This window comes from Vicia villosa, linkage group LG2 (assembly GCF_029867415.1).
Source record: "Vicia villosa cultivar HV-30 ecotype Madison, WI linkage group LG2, Vvil1.0, whole genome shotgun sequence".
Classification (NCBI taxonomy): domain Eukaryota; kingdom Viridiplantae; phylum Streptophyta; class Magnoliopsida; order Fabales; family Fabaceae; genus Vicia; species Vicia villosa.
In genome coordinates, this window is record NC_081181.1 from 77,103,771 (window position 1) to 77,122,496 (window position 18,726).

General features: G+C 35.4%; 1 protein-coding gene and 1 pseudogene across 1 annotated transcript; both read right to left on the reverse strand.

Moving 5' to 3' along the window:
- Window positions 1-944: 944 nt before the first annotated feature.
- On the reverse strand, window positions 945-1,959 carry LOC131646316 (paired amphipathic helix protein Sin3-like 4). The gene is made up of 4 exons (XM_058916381.1): window positions 1,758-1,959; window positions 1,490-1,676; window positions 1,297-1,398; window positions 945-1,173 (listed from the first exon to the last, which is right to left on the reverse strand). Exons 1-4 carry the CDS (start codon window positions 1,868-1,870, stop codon window positions 1,057-1,059), a joined length of 519 nt encoding a protein of 172 aa, XP_058772364.1. The 5' UTR covers window positions 1,871-1,959; the 3' UTR covers window positions 945-1,056.
- An 11,251-nt stretch (window positions 1,960-13,210) lies between these two features.
- LOC131649405 (uncharacterized) overlaps window positions 13,211-18,726 on the reverse strand; it is a 249,949-nt pseudogene continuing 244,433 nt past the window's right edge.

Consider the following 18,726-nt stretch of genomic DNA (forward strand, 5'->3'; position numbering starts at 1 on the left):
ATTGGATGTAGCATTCTAATTGATAGATTGTTTTTAATTTAGTCTCACTTTTATTTTTTTTAATAACTTTAAAAAAATTAAGGTGTTACATATACTCTTTCAGTTTTGAAAATTTGATATAAACGTATCCAAAAGACACAGCTTGAATATATATTGCTGGGTTTTGGCTAATATGCATAAGGATTTTACTTATGCACCATGCATAAGCCTACATAAGCCATTGAATCATGTTTTTAATCCACTATTGAGTATGGAGTATTGAGTATTGAGTGGTGAGTATTGAGTATTGAGTAATAATAATTGATGTCTAGAATTTGATTCAATGATCCAAGGGTCCATAATAATCTATGTATGATGCATAGATTTTTATCTATGCACGGTAACTGCACCCTGTATTGGTGTATGGCAACATGTTGAGAAATAGTGGCCTAGATAAATGTACGATAAAAAGCCATTGGATGACCTCAAAGAAGAGAAAGTGTGGCTAATGTTCGATAAAGATATTTCATGTAGTGGGTTGGTACTTCGAACAAATCTCTCCTTAAATACAAAATCAGTTGTCATTATGTCCTAAATCACTTTGTATTAGATAAGTTTTAGCAGCTTGATTCATTGTCCAAAATAATAATCACATCAACTGGTAGTAGTTTTTGTACCTAGGGAAGTTACAGCAAAAGGATAACATAGGTTGATGTCATATATGCTCACCATATATCTATCTTCTACATATAAATGATCATATCATATGGTAAATAAATTCATTTAATTATGGTGGTTGCAATAAAATCTTTAGTCAATTTCTCTTTAATTAATTAAATCAAACATATAGGGCCTTTGGACTCATCATCACCAAAAAAAAAAAATCTAACATATAATATTCCAGGTTTTAATTCCAAAATATCCAAAGACAAAATTTATTGAATTGTTTTCATACCTTACAAACTCAGACCATTAGATTTTTCAAATAAAGTTTGAAATTTCTCCATATCAAATCCATTCCTTATACTTTATTAAATTCTCCCAAAAATTTGCCGCATATTTAGTATTGAAGATCTCCTACGTATCACCATGCAAAGAATTCCGAGCAGCTACATAATGAGCAGAAATAGATTTGGGAAGAAAATCATAAAATTCATCAAGAAGATCAGGATAGCCTTGCAAAAGTGTAGTAGCCTGTAGAAGTTCAATTATGACAAATCAAGCATCAACATAAATAGACTTATGTGAAATTAAAAAAAACTAAAAATATACGTTAAGAACAAATTGTTTGTATATAATTAAATTCCACAAATATACCTCTTGGCAGACCATAGTGAAAGACTTATTTTTGTTATGGTACATAATTAATATCTTCATAAATGATTTGTAAATATGGTCATCATCTCCTTCAAACCGAGCCTGCATGCAGAAAAATAGTCACACGTTAAAAGTAATTTGTTTTTTTCTACATTATGAAGAGTCTTAGAAACTCAACAAGACTCACTCATACCTTTATCTTATTCAAAAACCGTGTAGCATCTTCCAATTTAACACGCTTCTTTGGTTGAGATTGTTCATCTTCCAATGGAAGTTTGATTTCATATCCAGTTGGCATGAAGGTGTTTAATCTCAATATCAAATCTCTGTGATCTTTTAATATTTCCTTCATTTTGTCCATGACATCAATAAACTCAATCCTAGAAAAATTAGGATCAGCAATCTTAACACTTCTCACAAAATAAACAAAGAAATAAAATAAGGGAAGCACATGATCACACCTTTCTGCCATATAATCCATGAAGACTGTCAGAAACTCATCATACTTATCTTGAGTAAATCTACCCTTTATTTCTGTGAGAAATTCTATGGCATTTTTAATACACTGCTCCATTGGCCAGACCTTAAGTAAAAAAAACTTAAGATAATTAAAACCCTAGAAAAATTAGAAAAGCAAAACTAGATTAAGAACACTTCTTACTGATTTTCGGGATGACAACAAAAAAGAAGAAAAGAGAAGATATTGACTGAGGACAAAAAGGGGAGAGAGATATGTCGGTAGCAAATCTTGTTCTTTCTGGCGGATATTTATATACAGAAATTTAGGGCTAAATATTAAATGTTTTGGCGCGACTATTGAATAATTAACGGATGCTAAATTCAAAATAATCAAGTGTCGTTTCAGCGATATTTTGATATCTATCTTTTCCCCCCTCTATTTACAACATAAACAACTAGTGTAGAGACGCAACTTTATCCCGATTAGGTACATAATAAATTTTAAGATTGTAAATTGTAATAAAAGTTAAATTAAAATATGACCCGCGCAACATATGTTTGATTTATTTTTTGAATTTTATATAATAGAAATAATTAAAATGATTTTTTAGATATAATTTTATTGTTGTAAAATTAAATTATTTCTCAAAAACGTATAATTATTTTATATAAATGATATGACGATTACATTATGAATTTTATTATTTTAATATTAAAAAAATAATATTTTAAATAATATACTTTTACATTTAATTGGAGTGATTCTTGTGTTAGAATTTTTAGTTTATAATGAGTTTTAAATTCTTTTTTTTCAAAATATTTCTTTTTAGAATGGGCAAAAGATATCATTAAAGGGAGTATGAGGGATACTTCAAACCACAACAAACGAAGCGGAAAACCTCTACTTCCCAAAACAAAGGAGAGGTCGAGTATTCCAATAATAAAGTCACAAAGTTCGGTCTTTTTATAATAAGAGCAAAGTCACTTCCACGACCTCAAATCGATAGGCGACACACAATCCTAAAAGTTAAAGACCTCATTCTTGAATATGATAACGTTACTGTGAATACAAGATCACACTCACAAAGATGTTTTTGATTCATGGCAAACTCAATAAGCATACAAGCAACAAGGCACAAGCAGAAGAACTCAAAGAAAAGCAAGCATTGGTCACTTGTGACAGAGCAGGTCGACCTATTATGCGTATAGGTCGACTCAACACAGGCAAAACAAGAAGAATGCAGAAAAGCAGCAGCTAGCTAGGTCGACCTACTGTCAACCCAGGTCGACCTAAAATGGAGAAAATTCCATATACTTCTGCTAGGTCGACCCACACATCAACTAGGTCGACCTAAATTGAAGAAATGTCCCAAAACGCTCTTGAAGAGAATTCTGGTCGACCTACTTCCATAACAGGTCGACCTAACTAGGAGAAAAATCATTCAAAGTTAATGCACCTCTGCTAGGTCGACCTAAGCACTACAAGAGGTTGACCTAACTGATCAAAAATGCCAAAATTTATGTTCTTCTTGGCTCCAACTGATAAGCTCTCATATATATTGTCCAATGTTGATTATTGCAAAGTAACACCAACGACTGAAAGATACACAAAGTCTTCTCATCTTCGTTCTTCATCATCTCCAACACAATTACACATAATCATTCCTGCGTTGAGGGTTAGTGATCGAGTTCGATAACGTCCATGGAACGGAATTGAAGATTCCTAGTGGGTGAAGATTTGTGGGGTTTTAGGTGAATAAAATCCGAGGGTTTTGTCCTCCAAGATAGGTGATTCTTGGGGGTTTTTATCAAGAGGTTTCATCAAGGATCCATCTGAGTGTGAAGATTGAAGAACAAGGGTTCAAGGCAATTCAAGACACTGCAGAAAAGGGATCGAGTGAAGCTCTTGGATCACCTTGATCTGGCTCAAGATTAAGGGGGAAGAAGATTCAAAGGATCGACAATTTTGGTTTATTGTTTATCGCTTTGCTTTCTTCTTTGTATAAACTGCTTTCAACATTAATAAAGATTTCCCAATTTCAATTTGGAATTGGGGGCAGACGTAGTCGTAGCGAGGACGATCGACGAACTGCCTGAACAAATATCGTGTTCTTGTCGCTTTTATCTTTTCATTTACGTTCTGTTTATATTTGGTCATAATTGCAAAATTGATTAACGATTCAAGTGTTAAAATTGTGAATTAAGGCTCTGCATAAACATCACAATTCACCACATCTTGAATCATCATCAATTTGAACATTATCACCAAGTGTTTGTCTTTTTTCTTATTCCATTATTACTGCATTGCAAACCAAAGTTTGTCAATTTAGAAGTTAATTGATTTTCAGCTGTGAAACGTATTGATTCGTATCATATCACTTCATCGTTAATCTCAATTATCTTGTGGTTTTGTCACATATACGACCCTTGCAATAACGGTCCGGAATAGACGCAAGTCGATTCAGAACCGCTTTCGCTTTAGTTTGAAATAACTCCGTAAAACTCCGTGAGATCTATTCACCCCCCCTCTAGATCCTCAGGCCAGCGTCTAACAAGTGGCATCAAGAGCTTGGTTAATTCCGTGCTACGTGAAACACTTATTGGAAAGATGGCTTACGGACCTAAAGGGGCTCATAATAGAGCTCCAGTTTTCAACGGTGAAAACTACGGCTATTGGAAGGATTGTATGTGTGTCCATATCAATGCAATTGATAGGAACATCTGGACAGCTATTGTTAATGGTCCCTTTCAGATCACCATAACAAATGCAGCTGGTGCAGTTGTCCCAAAACCAGAAAATACTTGGGATGCTGAAGATGAAAAGAGATATGCATACGATTGGAAAGCGAGAAACATTCTAATCTCAGCTCTAGGAGTTGATGAATACTATCGCGTTTCCCATTGTAGATCCGCTAAAGCTATGTGGGACACATTGCAAGTTGCCCACGAGGGAACGAATGATGTCAAACTAGCTAGGATCAATACGTTAACTCAAGAGTTCGAACTGTTCCACATGGAAGATGGTGAATCCATCGAAAACATGCAGAAGAGATTCGTCCACCTGAAAAATCGGTTAAATTCTCTTGATAGACCTGTTTCAAATGCAGTTGCTACTAACAAAATCTTAAGATGTTTGAACAGGGAATGGCAACCCAAGGTTACGGCAATAAAGGAAGCAAATGATCTAAACACCTTAGACATTACCACTCTCTTTGGTAAACTAGAGGAACATGAACAACACCTTAAATTCCTTGACATGCATGAGAAAAGGGCGAAGAAAGAAAAGAACATGGAGAAAGAGGTAGAGAAGAAGTCAATAGCTCTAAAGGATTCAAGCTCCAAGACCTCAAGACAAGAGCTAGAGGATAGTGATACAAGTAATGACGAAGACTCCGATGATGAGGAAATGGGACTGTTTGTGCGAAGATACAACAAATATCTAAAGAAAAATGGAGCAAAGCATTCTGACAAAGGCTTGATCAACTATAGAAAGCAATCAAACAAGTTCAAACAAGATGACAACAACAAAGGAAAAATCAAAGGGCCTTGCTTTAATTGTGGGAAAGCCGGTCACTACAAACCGGATTGTCCATATCTTAAGAAGGAAAAAGAGAAGAACCACAGCAAAGGTCATAACAAATCTAAAAGAGCCTACATAGCATGGGAAAGTGATTCATCTAGTGAAAGCTCATCAAGCGATGAAGAAGAATTAGCAAACTTATGTTTTATGGCTCATCAACACAAGAAAAAGAAAGCTGTAAGTCATCTTAAACCTGAACTCGTAGATAAGGTATCTCATTCTCAACTAAAACTTGCTTTTGAAGAATTACATAGAGATGCAATTGAAGCTTTCAAACTTTTGGCCTCAAATAAGAAAATCTTTTCATATCTTGAATCAAAAGTTGAGAAAACCGAAAAGGATATGGAAGCTTTAAAACAATCTATGCTAGACATTCAAAAGGATAAAGTTGAAATAGATCCTACATCATGGTTTGGTTGTGAGACATGTCATATTTGGCAAAAAGAAGTAAGAAATCTAAAAGCCAAATTAGACAAGGCTCTACAACCAAAAGTAACTTTTGTTGTTGATCCAAATAAGTTCAAAAGATCGTATACTCCTTTATATAGTAAATACACTTTTGTACCTAAAGTATCAACTAGCAAAACAACATATTCTCATCATATTACCTGTCACTATTGTTGCAAAAAGGGACATACCATTGAAAAATGCAAATTTAGGAGGATTTTAGTTCCTAAAGGAGTATTTCAATGGTTGCCTAAGTGCAACAAATTATGTACTCACTACCAAGGACCCAATGAAAATTGGGGACCTCCCTCTCTAAATTAATTGTGCAGGAAAGGTGTCTTGACATTGCCGAAAGGTTGTGGTTCCTTGATAGCGGATGTTCAAGACACATGACGGGAGACATATCTCTTTTCGTTGAGTTTCAAGCAAAGAAAAAGGGGTATGTCACCTATGGAGACAACAATCGGGGAGCCATACTTGGTAAAGGAAGTGTAGGTAATCCTTCTACCACGACTATAACTGATGTGCTGCTAGTAGAAGGCCTTAAACATAATCTTTTAAGTATAAGTCAATTGTGTGACAAAGATTTTAAATTAATGTTTACAAATTCTGGCTGCACAATAGAACATACTAAGAAAAGAGACATTATGTTTAAGGGCTTAAGAGTAAACAACATCTACATGCTAAACTTGGATGAGGTATCTAAGTCTAGTACCAAGTGTCTAATTGCTCTAGGCGAAGACTCATGGCTTTGGCATAGACGTCTCGCCCACATAAATTTTGACTTACTTAATAAAGTTGTCACAAAATATTTAGTAATCGGCTTACTTAAAATGAAGTTTTCAAAAGATCATCTATGTGATTCTTGTCAAAAGGGAAAGCAAACAAAAATCTCTTTTAAATCAAAGAACGTGGTTTCAACATCACGCCCTCTTGAACTACTTCACATGGATCTCTTTGGCCCTTCAAGGACTAAAAGCATAGGTGGAAACACCTATGGTTTTGTCATTGTTGATGATTACTCTAGATATTGTTGGACAATCTTTCTACATAGTAAGGATCAAACTTTTCCAGCTTTCACACAATTTGCAAGATTATGTCAAAATAAAATGAACAACAAAATAGTTGCAATTCGAATTGATCACGGTGGAGAGTTTGAAAACTATCTTTTTGAAAAATACTGTGATAAACATGGAATTGAGCATAACTTTTCAGCTCCTAGAACACCACAACAAAACGGAGTAGTTGAACGTAAAAATCGGGTTCTAGAGGAGCTGGCAAGAACAATACTGAATGAGGGTAATCTACCTAAGTATTTCTGGGCTGACGCGATTAGCACCGCATGTTATGTTTTGAATAGGATAATAATACGTCCTATACTGAACAAAACTCCCTATGAATTACTAAAAGGTAGAAAACCAAATATATCTCATCTCCATGTATTCTGTTGCAAGTGTTTTGTCTTGAACAATGGTAAGGATAATCTTGGTAAATTTGATGCTAAAGCTGATGAGGGCATATTCCTTGGTTACTCACAATCTAGCAAAGCATATCGGGTATATAATAAGAGATTACTTATAGTAGAAGAGTCAGTACACGTGTCTTTTGATGAATCTTATACAAAATATGTCGAGAAAGGTCTTTCGTTTAATGGTGCAGGTCCATCCACTGAAGACATTGTCAGAGATAAGGAAGACGAGAATGAAAGTATTGTAAAGAAAGATGCTGAGAAAGAGAAATATGAGTCTCATGATGAAAATGAAAAGGAAAGCATCTCAAATAATGAAGAACTTCCTAAGGCTTGGACAAATGTGAAAGATCATCCAATTGACAACATAATAGGAGACATCTCAAAAGGCGTTACAACACGCTCAAAGATAAGTAACTTCTGTCATCATTTTGCTTTTGTTTCACAAGTTGAGCCAAAAAACGCTAAGGACGCATTACTTGATGAGCATTGGCTAATGGCCATGCAAGAAGAATTAAACCAATTTAAACGGAATGATGTTTGGGACTTAGTCCCTCATCCGGGAGATCATCAAGTAATTGGCACTAGATGTGTTTTTCGTAACAAACTTGATGAAAACGGCGTTATTACTAGAAACAAAGCTAGATTAGTTGCCCAAGGTTACAATCAAGAGGAAGGTATTGATTATGAAGAGACATACGCTCCTGTAGCACGTCTCGAAGCTATTCGCCTCTTGCTTGCCTATGCTAGTTCAAAAGACTTCAAACTATTCCAAATGGATGTTAAAAGTGCCTTTCTAAATGGCTACATAAATGAAGAAGTCTATGTTGCTCAGCCACCCGGCTTTGAGAATTACATGTATCCAACTCATGTTTATAAGCTAAAACGTGCTCTATACGGTCTTAAACAAGCCCCTCGGGCTTGGTACGAACGATTGAGTAAATTTCTTCTTAGCCAAGGGTACTCTAGAGGTAAAGTTGACACTACTCTCTTTATTAAAAGAAAAGATAAAGATGTTCTCTTAGTGCAAGTATATGTAGATGATATTATATTTGGGTCGACTAATGCAAAACTTGTCAAAGATTTTTCTAAGCTTATGCAGAGTGAATTTGAGATGAGTCTCATGGGTGAGCTAAATTTCTTCCTTGGCCTACAAATCAAGCAACTCAGTCATGGAACGTTTGTGAGTCAAATTAAATACTGTACAGAGCTGCTAAATTTCTTCCTTGGCCTACTATGGTATCCAAAGGGAAATGACTGCTACTTTGTAGGATTCTCCGACTCAGATTTTGCTGGCTGCAAATCCGATAGAAAAAGCACTAGTGGAACATGTCATCTATTCTCAAATTCATTGATAAGTTGGCATAGCAAGAAACAAGTATCGGTTGCATTATCTACTGCTGAGGCAGAATATGTAGCTGCAGGGAGCTGTTGTGCGCAGATATTATGGCTCAAGCAACAACTTCTTGACTTTGGTATTAAGCTTGATCATATACCTATCATGTGCGACAACACAAGTGCAATAAACTTAAGCAAGAATCCTGTCCTACACTCACGAACCAAACATATTGAAATAAGGCATCACTTCCTAAGAGATCATGTAGAGAAAGGAGACGTTATATTTGAACATGTAGAAAGCAAGAAGCAACTAGCTGACATATTCACCAAACCTCTAGCAACTGAGCAATACTTCAACATTCGTAGGGAATTAGGGATACTAGATATCTCTAATTTGGGCTAATTACGTTTGTTTCTCTTAAAGTTTTTCCTTTACTTTATATCTATATATTGATTATTCTCAAGCTAACATTTCTCTTAGTGTAAAGGTAGTTCTTCATCAAGCCAGACATCATTCCACATTGACTAAAGGCTTCCATAAACGGTGACACCTACACACTGAGAAGACGGTAACATGATTGTTGTTCACTTCCAAAAATATCATTGATGCTATAATATGCTATCAATTAACATGCTTATAGTGACTTCATACATATATATCTCTTGCTCATGTATGTGTTTCATCTTTAATCATAGCATATCTCATAAAGCGGATTTTCACAAATTTTGGAAATTTAGGTCGACCTACTCTGCCTCTGAGTCGACCTACACAAGTCATTTTTCAGCCTACAAACTAAAATGCTCAGTTACGTCGACCTACCCTTCTTTTAGGTCGACCTAAACTGCATCATCTTACAAGCTTGTCTGTTAGGTCGACCCAGTACCAAATTAGGTCGACCTACTACTACAAAATTTAAATTTCACTATTATTATGAACATTTGCTACATGCTTTACGTACACAGTCATTCTTTTGCATCTTATGTCTGTTGGAATGGACTTTTATACCTTTTTTTGACTACCTACCTCTTATATACTACTATGAATGCTCGAGTTTTATCTATGTTTCTCTCGTTACTCTCCTCTTCTGTTTCGTTGTTTCTCTTTTGATGTTGTCAAAGGGGGAGATAGATGCTGAGTGTACGGGGGAGATCAGCTGAGTGTACGGGGGAGCCTTGTTGAGCCTTCATCACTTACTGCCAAAGCTTCTACTACCGGTTTGCCATCATCAAAAAGGGGGAGTATGTGAATACAAGATCACACTCACAAAGATGTTTTTGATTCATGGCAAACTCAATAAGCATACAAGCAACAAGGCACAAGCAGAAGAACTCAAAGAAAAGCAAGCATTGGTAACTTGTGACAGAGCAGGTCGACCTATTATGGGTATAGGTCGACTCAACACAGGTAAAACAAGAAGAATGCAGAAAAGCAGCAGCTAGGTCGACCTACTGTCAATCCAGGTCGACCTAAAATGGAGAAAATTCCATATACTTCTGCTAGGTCGACCCACACATCAACTAGGTCGACCTAAATTGAAGAAATGTCCCAAAACGCTCTTGAGGAGAATTCTGGTCGACCTACTTCCATAACAGGTCGACCTAACTGGGAGCAAAATCATTCAAAGTTAATGCACCTCTGCTAGGTCGACCTAAGCACTACAAGAGGTCGACCTAACTGATCAAAAATGCCAAAATTTCTGTTCTTCTTGGCTCCAACTGATAAGCTCTCATATATATTGTCCAATGTTGATTATTGCAAAGTAACACCAACGACTGAAAGATACACAAAGTCTTCTCATCTTCGTTCTTCATCATCTCCAACACAATTACACATAATCATTCTTGCGTTGAGGGTTAGTGATCGAGTTCGATAACGTCCATGGAACGGAATTGAAGATTCCTAGTGGGTGAAGATTTGTGGGGTTTTTGGTGAATAAAATCCGAGGGTTTTGTCCTCCAAGATAGGTTATTCTTGGGGATTTTTATCAAGAGGTTTCATCAAGGATCCATCTGAGTGTGAAGATTGAAGAACAAGGGTTCAAGGCAATTCAAGACACTGCAGAAAAGGGATCGAGTGAAGCTCTTGGATCACCTTGATCTGGCTCAAGATTAAGGGGGAAGAAGATTCAAAGGATCGACAATTTTGGTTTATTGTTTATCACTTTGCTTTCTTCTTTGTATAAACTGCTTTCAACATTAATGAAAGATTTCCCAATTTCAATTTGGAATTGGGGGCAGACGTAGTCGTAGCGAGGACGATCGACGAACTGCCTGAACAAATATCGTGTTCTTGTCGCTTTTATCTTTTCATTTACGTTCTGTTTATATTTGGTCATAATTGCAAAATTGATTAACGATTCAAGTGTTAAAATTGTGAATTAAGGCTCTGCATAAACATCACAATTCACCACATCTTGAATCATCATCAATTTGAACATTATCACCAAGTGTGTGTCTTTTTGCTTATTCCATTATTACTGCATTGCAAACCAAAGTTTGTCAATTTAGAAGTTAATTGATTTTCAGCTGTGAAACGTATTGATTCGTATCATATCACTTCATCGTTAATCTCAATTATCTTGTGGTTTTGTCACATATATGACCCTTGCAATAACGGTCCAGAATAGACGCAAGTCGATTCAGAACCGCTTTCGCTTTAGTTCGAAATAATTCTGTAAAACTCCGTGAGATCTATTCACCCCCCTCTAGATCCTCAGGCCAGCGTCTGACAGTTACGAGTAAGCCAAATAGACCAAACTGTAGTCATCCAAATAACTGCCATAATATTCCTTTTGGAACCACAATTCACTTTCTCGCAATTCATGAGGAAATCCACAAAAACACCCAAAGTAAAATAATCCTCTATACTCATCCACTCATAAATTTTCTTCAAAATATTCATTAAATAAGTGCTTGATTGGTATAAGTGCAATAATGATTCAATCTCCAAATTGCTAAAAACACAACATAAGTCTCTATGTTCCGATAGAATTTCACGTTTGAACAATTGATCCTTGGTCCGTATTCTATTTAGCAAAAGCCTAGATCCAAAAATAAGCAAATTAGGAGGAACTTTAATATTGCACAGATTGTTTATAGGATTTAATAACGCTATCGGAACTGTTGACACTCTCCTATCATTCATAATTTTCACGCAGGATTTAACAGAAAAAACACCTTTAGGATTATGCCTCCACACGAAAGAGTCCGAACGATTCTGAACCAACTGAGACTACTGCAAACAACAGAAAAATCTGCTATCAGTCCCATAACAGGGGCTGCTACTGGATGCAGAATTTTATCCAGATTCCAACTCCGAGCCGATCCGTCCCATGACCCCGGTTGAGCCACACTACGATCTCTGTTACACACAAGCTAGAAAAGTTCAAGAATAGCATCCCGCAGCAGCTGATTGCAGAGCCAATTTGAATACGAAAATGTCATTCCAATACTGTTTCCCACTTTACAACTCACAGAAGTAGCAAATCCATTCACATCAGTCGTACAATCATAATCAACAAGCACAAGGTTCCTCCACTAAATAGAATCGTTATTATGCACCACCGAACTACCTCCAATAAATACTTTTATCTCAATGTTCGCGTAACGATGACATAGGATTATCCTCCACACTGAATTTTTTTCCGTCAAAATCCTCCACTTCCATTTATTCAAGAGCGTCATATTCATCACCTCCACGTCTTTTACATCAAAGCCACCTATTTCCCCTAAATTGAAAACGTTACTCCATTCACACAATGAATTGTTGTCTTGTTCTCACAACCTTACTATAGAAAATTACATTGAATACTCCGAATCTCCTGTATAACTTTAATAGGCGCCTTATAAAAAGATAAGGTATAAATTGGTATGGCGTTTAAAACCGAATTGACCAACACAAATCTACCCGCCATAGAAATATGTTTATCACTCCAACCAGCCAACTTCTTTTTTATATAGCTGATAAAATCCCTCCACAGATATCTTCCTAGGACTATCTCATACTTTCACACCCAAAATTTTGAACGGGAGGCTTTCTATGTTGCAAGATAAAAAAGTCGAAGCTGAATTCAAAAACAATTCTCCAACATGAATACCATAGTGATTACTCTTACTAAAACTAATCTTCAATCCAAACATCAATTCAGACCCCGTTAGAATCGCTTTCATACTCTAAAAACTATCATTACTCCCATCCACCACCATACTCCCATCTGCCACCATAGTCGTATCTTCCGCAAATTGCAACAAATTCACTTCCTCTTCATCATTCAACTTAAAACTCCGGAAATCCCCATCCTCCACCGCTTTACTCATCAGAAAAGTTAAAGCCTCTTTACTAACACGAATAAAAAAGGATAAATAGGATCTCCTTGGCGGAGACCTCTATTCACAATAAAGTCCTTGGTAGTACTACCGTTTATTAGAACCGACATTGTACTAATGAAAACAATTCCTTCCATCCATCTTAGCCATCTTCCTCCGAACCCCATCTTTGAAAAACGGTACCTCAAAAAGTTCCAATTCACACAATCACATGCCTTTTCAAAATCCACTTTAAAAATCACGCTACTTCTCTTTTCACATTTTTCCATGTCCAAAATCTCATTTATCATCAAAACCTAGTCCGCTATGCTTCTCCTCGAGACAAAAGCTAAATGGCTTTCCGACACTATGCTGCCAATATTCTTCTTAAGCCTTGTCGCAAGAAGTTTGTATAACAACTTGTGCAAACTACCAACAAGGCATATTGGCCTATATTCGCGTAAGGCTTGAGGGCTTTTCACCTTGGGGATAAGATTAAGGAACGAGGACATACACGATTTAGTGAGCTTTGCCTTCTCATGAAAATCTTCAACGAAACTAATCACTATCCCCTTTAACTCCATCCAATTTTGTTTGGAGAAATCAAAGAAGTAACCATCCGGCCCCGCACTTTTATTGCCATCACAAGACCACACCGCATCCTTCACTTCCTCCTCCTCCTCCGAGAATGGCCTTTTAAGCCAATTCCTATCAATCTCATTTAGAGTTTTGAAAATAATCCCTTTCGGATCAGGTCTCGAATCATTTCTCTCCTTAAAGAAATTTTCAAAATATCTTTTGATCTCCTCCTTTATCTCATTAACACCCTCCACTCTCCGAAACACACCCTCTAACGAAGTGATCACATTCCTTCTATTTCTATCCTTAATTGCATTGTGATAGAAACTAGTATTCTTGTCACTCTCTCTGAACAGCTATGTTGCAGCTCCCTTAGACAGTCTTTCGTTCTCACTTCGCGCTAGTACAAGATCGCATAACTGAAGCTTTTTTCTAACTTTCCTAGGTAGCTTCCGAGTATAATAAGAAGGGTTGTTAATTACCTTTTCCCCCGATCCTGCTAATTGTTTAACTTTCCTTCTTTTGGGCTTTCTTAAGTTAACTTTTCTGCAGGCCTCATCAAAAGATAAGTGGTTTTTTTGCATTACTCAGCCCAATAACACACTTAGGAACTTCTTCGGGCCTACCATCTTTACTAATACCCGATAACTCTGGAAAACTAACATCACTTTCCCCAACAAAACTTCTTTCTTCAAAAGTAACCTCTTATACTGTAAAGTCAAATCCTTGCGAGACCCTAGGCACAAAGGGAGAGAGAATAGGTTCAGATAATACACAATTTTCCTTTATGGCAACACTTGCTGGAGGAGCCTTAACGAATGAATCTCCCTTAAAAAGAAAGATACGAATAATAGATATTAAAAAAGTGTATAAACATTGTTAAGTGTAAGTTGTTTTCTATTATAACTTAACAAATCATATTCTAATATTCTAATTCAATTAGCAAGTTACATATATTCAGTAAGGGGTTGAAAAAAAGACTCAAACCACATATTATATGATAAACTAATCTTCTATGCAATATTGACTGAACATAATGAAAGGTGCAACGTACAACAACAAAAAACCTTTATCAACAACAACATAACTTAAACAACATACCATATAGCTCAACAAAAACAAAATCATAAAAAACATACAACTTTTATCATCAATAACATAATTTAAACAACATAGAACATTTATCAACAAAAACAAAATCATCAACAATATACAACTTTTTTAACATTATACCTTAAGCAGCATACAACTATTATCGACAAAAACAAAATCATCAACAACATAGAATTTTTATCAACAACAACATATAACATAGCTAAAAAACACATTAACAACATACAAATTTTATCACCAAAAACATACCCCAAACAACATAGAACTTTTAACAACAAAAACAAAATCATCAAATACATACAACTTTTATCAAAAACAACATACCTTAACAACAACATACAACTTTTATCAACAAAAACAAAATCATCAATAACATACAACTTTTATAAACAACAACATACCTTAACCAACATACAAAATAACTGAACAAAAACAAAAAATGATAAACAAAATAAAAGGTGGAAACTTCTTCGTACCTGAAATGTGTAGAGGAAGCGAAAGAATTTTTTTTTTGTATAATTTCGTTCCTTGATCCATAAGAGTTGAAGACTATATGTTTGAGTTTTGTAAAGAAGTGGTATGCGACCGTTCATGGAGTAATCATGCGGTGTGAAAGAGTGTTAGGATTTTGTTTTATGAGAGATACAATTGTTGTATCCTAAAAGAACAAACATCTCCTTAAATATAGGTTATACTTTTCAGTACTGTTGATAAAAATGACAGTGATTAAATGTAGGTATATTTTGCAAAAATTTCTATTTTAGACCTTGGTGAAAGCTATATTAATTAATATAAATATTAAGATTATAAGTGACACACCCATTTTGTAACAAAAGAAAAAGAAAACAGTTGGTGTTGGGATACAAATCATGTAAGCCTAAACATATCACTACGTTTATTAATATGGACCATAGTGAAATATCTTTTAATAAAAGAAACAAAAACGTAGGTGCCAAATTAAGAGCTATTACTTTGGATGGCTTAATAGTTGAGGTAATAACATGTTACGTCAGGTGTATTTTGTAGTAATGTTTCTACTGAGTAAAATGACACAAATTAGGAGTGAAATATCTAACTTTAGGAAGGAAGGGGAAAAACCATTATTTTATGATTTGGAGGATTTTTAAGGACATACTAAGATTGTGCCCATTTCATAGGCTTGAAAAGTGGCTCATTGTCTACACCTTCTATAATAGTCTCCTTTATTCCACAAGGATAACCCTTAATGTGGTTGAAAGTGGTGCCCTAATAAGTAGTTATAAGGACGTGGAACATAATCTTATTAAGGACATGGAAATGAACCACCACTTATGGGCAACTAACTCTCCCTCTTTGCTAAAGCTCCTAAAAATATGGATTTAACAAGGTTAGTCCTTTTCACCCCATGAATGCAAAGCTAAATACCCTTTATAAAAAGATAAAAAACTTGACCATTTCCCCATCTACTCCAGTAGTTTCGAATAATCCTGTAGCTATCTCCTATGAGATTTGTGAAGTACATAGACATATTACTAATGATAGATAGATGTTCCACACCAGAGGAACCATCCAGGATAGTGTCAACTTTCTCAATAGCAACCATTATGGAAATCCATACTTAAACACTTACAACCAAGGGCAGAGAGATCACCCTAACTTATCCTATAAGAACGACCAGCCCCAATTGGTCTTGGGACCATTAGATATCCAAAACTACATAGTTGTCGCCCCTAGGAAATGCAATCTAGAAATGATGATGGAGATTTTTGTAGTGACTTAAACTCGCAAAAATGAAGAATTTAGGAACCAAAATCTCCATACCAATGAATTTCTTAGGCACTTAGCCACAAGGGTAGAATCCATTTTCCTCCATAATAAAATGTTGAAGACTCAATCTCGAAAGTTGCACAACAAGTAGGTTTATTGATTGTTCCTCTCGGATCCTTTTCGGAACAACCTAAGCAATATAGCAATGGACATATAAATGATGTAACAACTAGGAGTGGTACACAAGTAGAAAGTTATTGTGAGAAGAGTGGAGAGATGAAATAGACCAGGCAAACACCACTTGCGAAAGTGGTTGTTAAAGAGGAAGAGTGATTTGTGCATTTTATACACGTCCATTCATGTTTGTACTCAAGCATTTCCTTGGTTTGTTTTGATTATTTTTATCTTGAAATGTGTTTTTATATTTTTTTAATTTTTAGCTTTATTTATTTTTCGCACTTTATTTTCCAGCTTTAGCAACTTTCACGGAAACGATCATAACTAGAATTCCAGAAATCCGATTAAGGCATTCTAATAATCGCTGGAAAGCTAAGAGAGAGAACTACACATTTCATGTTGGAGTTGAAGTCAGATACGGAGCCTATATTTTCCAGATTTGCGTTTGAAGCTGCTGCATTATTTTTTATTTTAGTTTTGGGTCGTTAGTTGTGCCTGGATTATGTTTTTGACCTAGTTGGATTATAAACGGGCTGTGTTATTTTTCCCTAAGACCTAGCAGCCACGGTATTGTACACATTTTGACACTATTCACGAAGAAAAGCTTTTGCTTTTACGATTTTTGCAATGGAGAGCTAATCCAAAGGGGCATTCTACCAAATTCGAATTCTATAAAACTTTGAGGTTATTATTACTTTCAATTTAATTTAGTTCCTTTCCAATTTTTTCTATGATTTTGTTTGCTTAATTCGTTCTTATAGAATGTATTAGATTTAATTCGATTGATGCGTGTTCCTTACATTAATCGCGCTTAAACTTAGCTTCTTCGTTAATTCGCGATATCAATAACCGTTTGCTTAATTTGGTGAACCGTTTGCTTAATACGGTGATTAGGATCATAACTTGTGTAGTATTGTCGACGCTTGTTTCATAAATATTGCAATCGAATAGGAATTGGTACCGCTTAGGGGAATTGGAATTGTAATAACCAATGATAAGTTGGAAGTAGAACCGGTAGATTAACCTGTTAAAATCACTTATTTCATAACAACTTATTTCAATAAGCACTTATTTAGACTTTTATCAATTCGATTGTAAACCAACCAACCCCCCTAAATCGATTTTGTTCAGTTAATATGACACAAGAATTACTCGTTTTTGATCCGTGCGTGACAGCGAATCAAATTGGCGCCGTTGTCGGGGATTCTTGTTGTTATTAACTAATATTAGAGTCATATGTTTAGTGTTCTCGCGTTTAGCCCGTAGTTTCCTCACGGTTTTGGGCAATCCGGGTCTAGAGTCGAAAAATATGGTTTTTGAAAAAATTGTTTTTGATTGTAAAACTTGTTCACCTACTGGGAGCAGAAAAATCGTGCGAATAATACTCTTTTACTCTAGATGAGTAAAGGAATTCGACACCAAATTGCCAAATTCCCTTTTTTTTTCTATTTTTAATTAATTTGTTACTGTTTTTGAAGTTTCAAAAAAATCCAAAAAAATTCCCAAAATTCTTATTTGTCCTAATTAGATTAAATTTTATGTTTTTATATTTTTCTGAATTTAAGTTAATCGTTTTCCTTCTTTCTATTTGTTTCTGCCTGTTTGGGACATGGTAGGTATTTCTGTGTTTGTTGATAACATGGTTGAACAAATTACTTTAAGGCAGTTGGTTGCCCCAGATGTGAACTATAATAGTTTATGCATTGAGTAACCTGATGTTGATGTACCTTTTGAATTGAAATCTGGTTTAATAAATTTGTTGCCTAGGTTTAATGCTTTTGCAGGTGAGGATTCGCATAAGCATTTGAATGAATTCTAGGTTGTGTGCTCTTCACCTTATGAACCTTCACTAAAGGATATTATCAAACAAATGGCTGCAAATAATCTTCAGTGTCAACAACAAATAGATTCTACTCTTCAGACTTTGCAAACACAGATTGGACAACTTGCCACTTGGATGAATGCCATGCAGCAAGCTCAAGGATCAAACCAATAACTCTTGGAAGAGCATTATGTTTTTAAAATGGAGTTGCTTTCTAAAACTGTTGATGATACTTGTACTGATTTGCTTGCATCTGATTTTCCATCATTGTCTGATTTTGATGATGTTTACTCATGTTCTGATTGTATTGATATTAACATTTGTGTTGTATGTGCTGATATTGATGTTGCCTTGCAGGGTAACATATTTACTATAGGTGAAGTTCTTATCGATGAA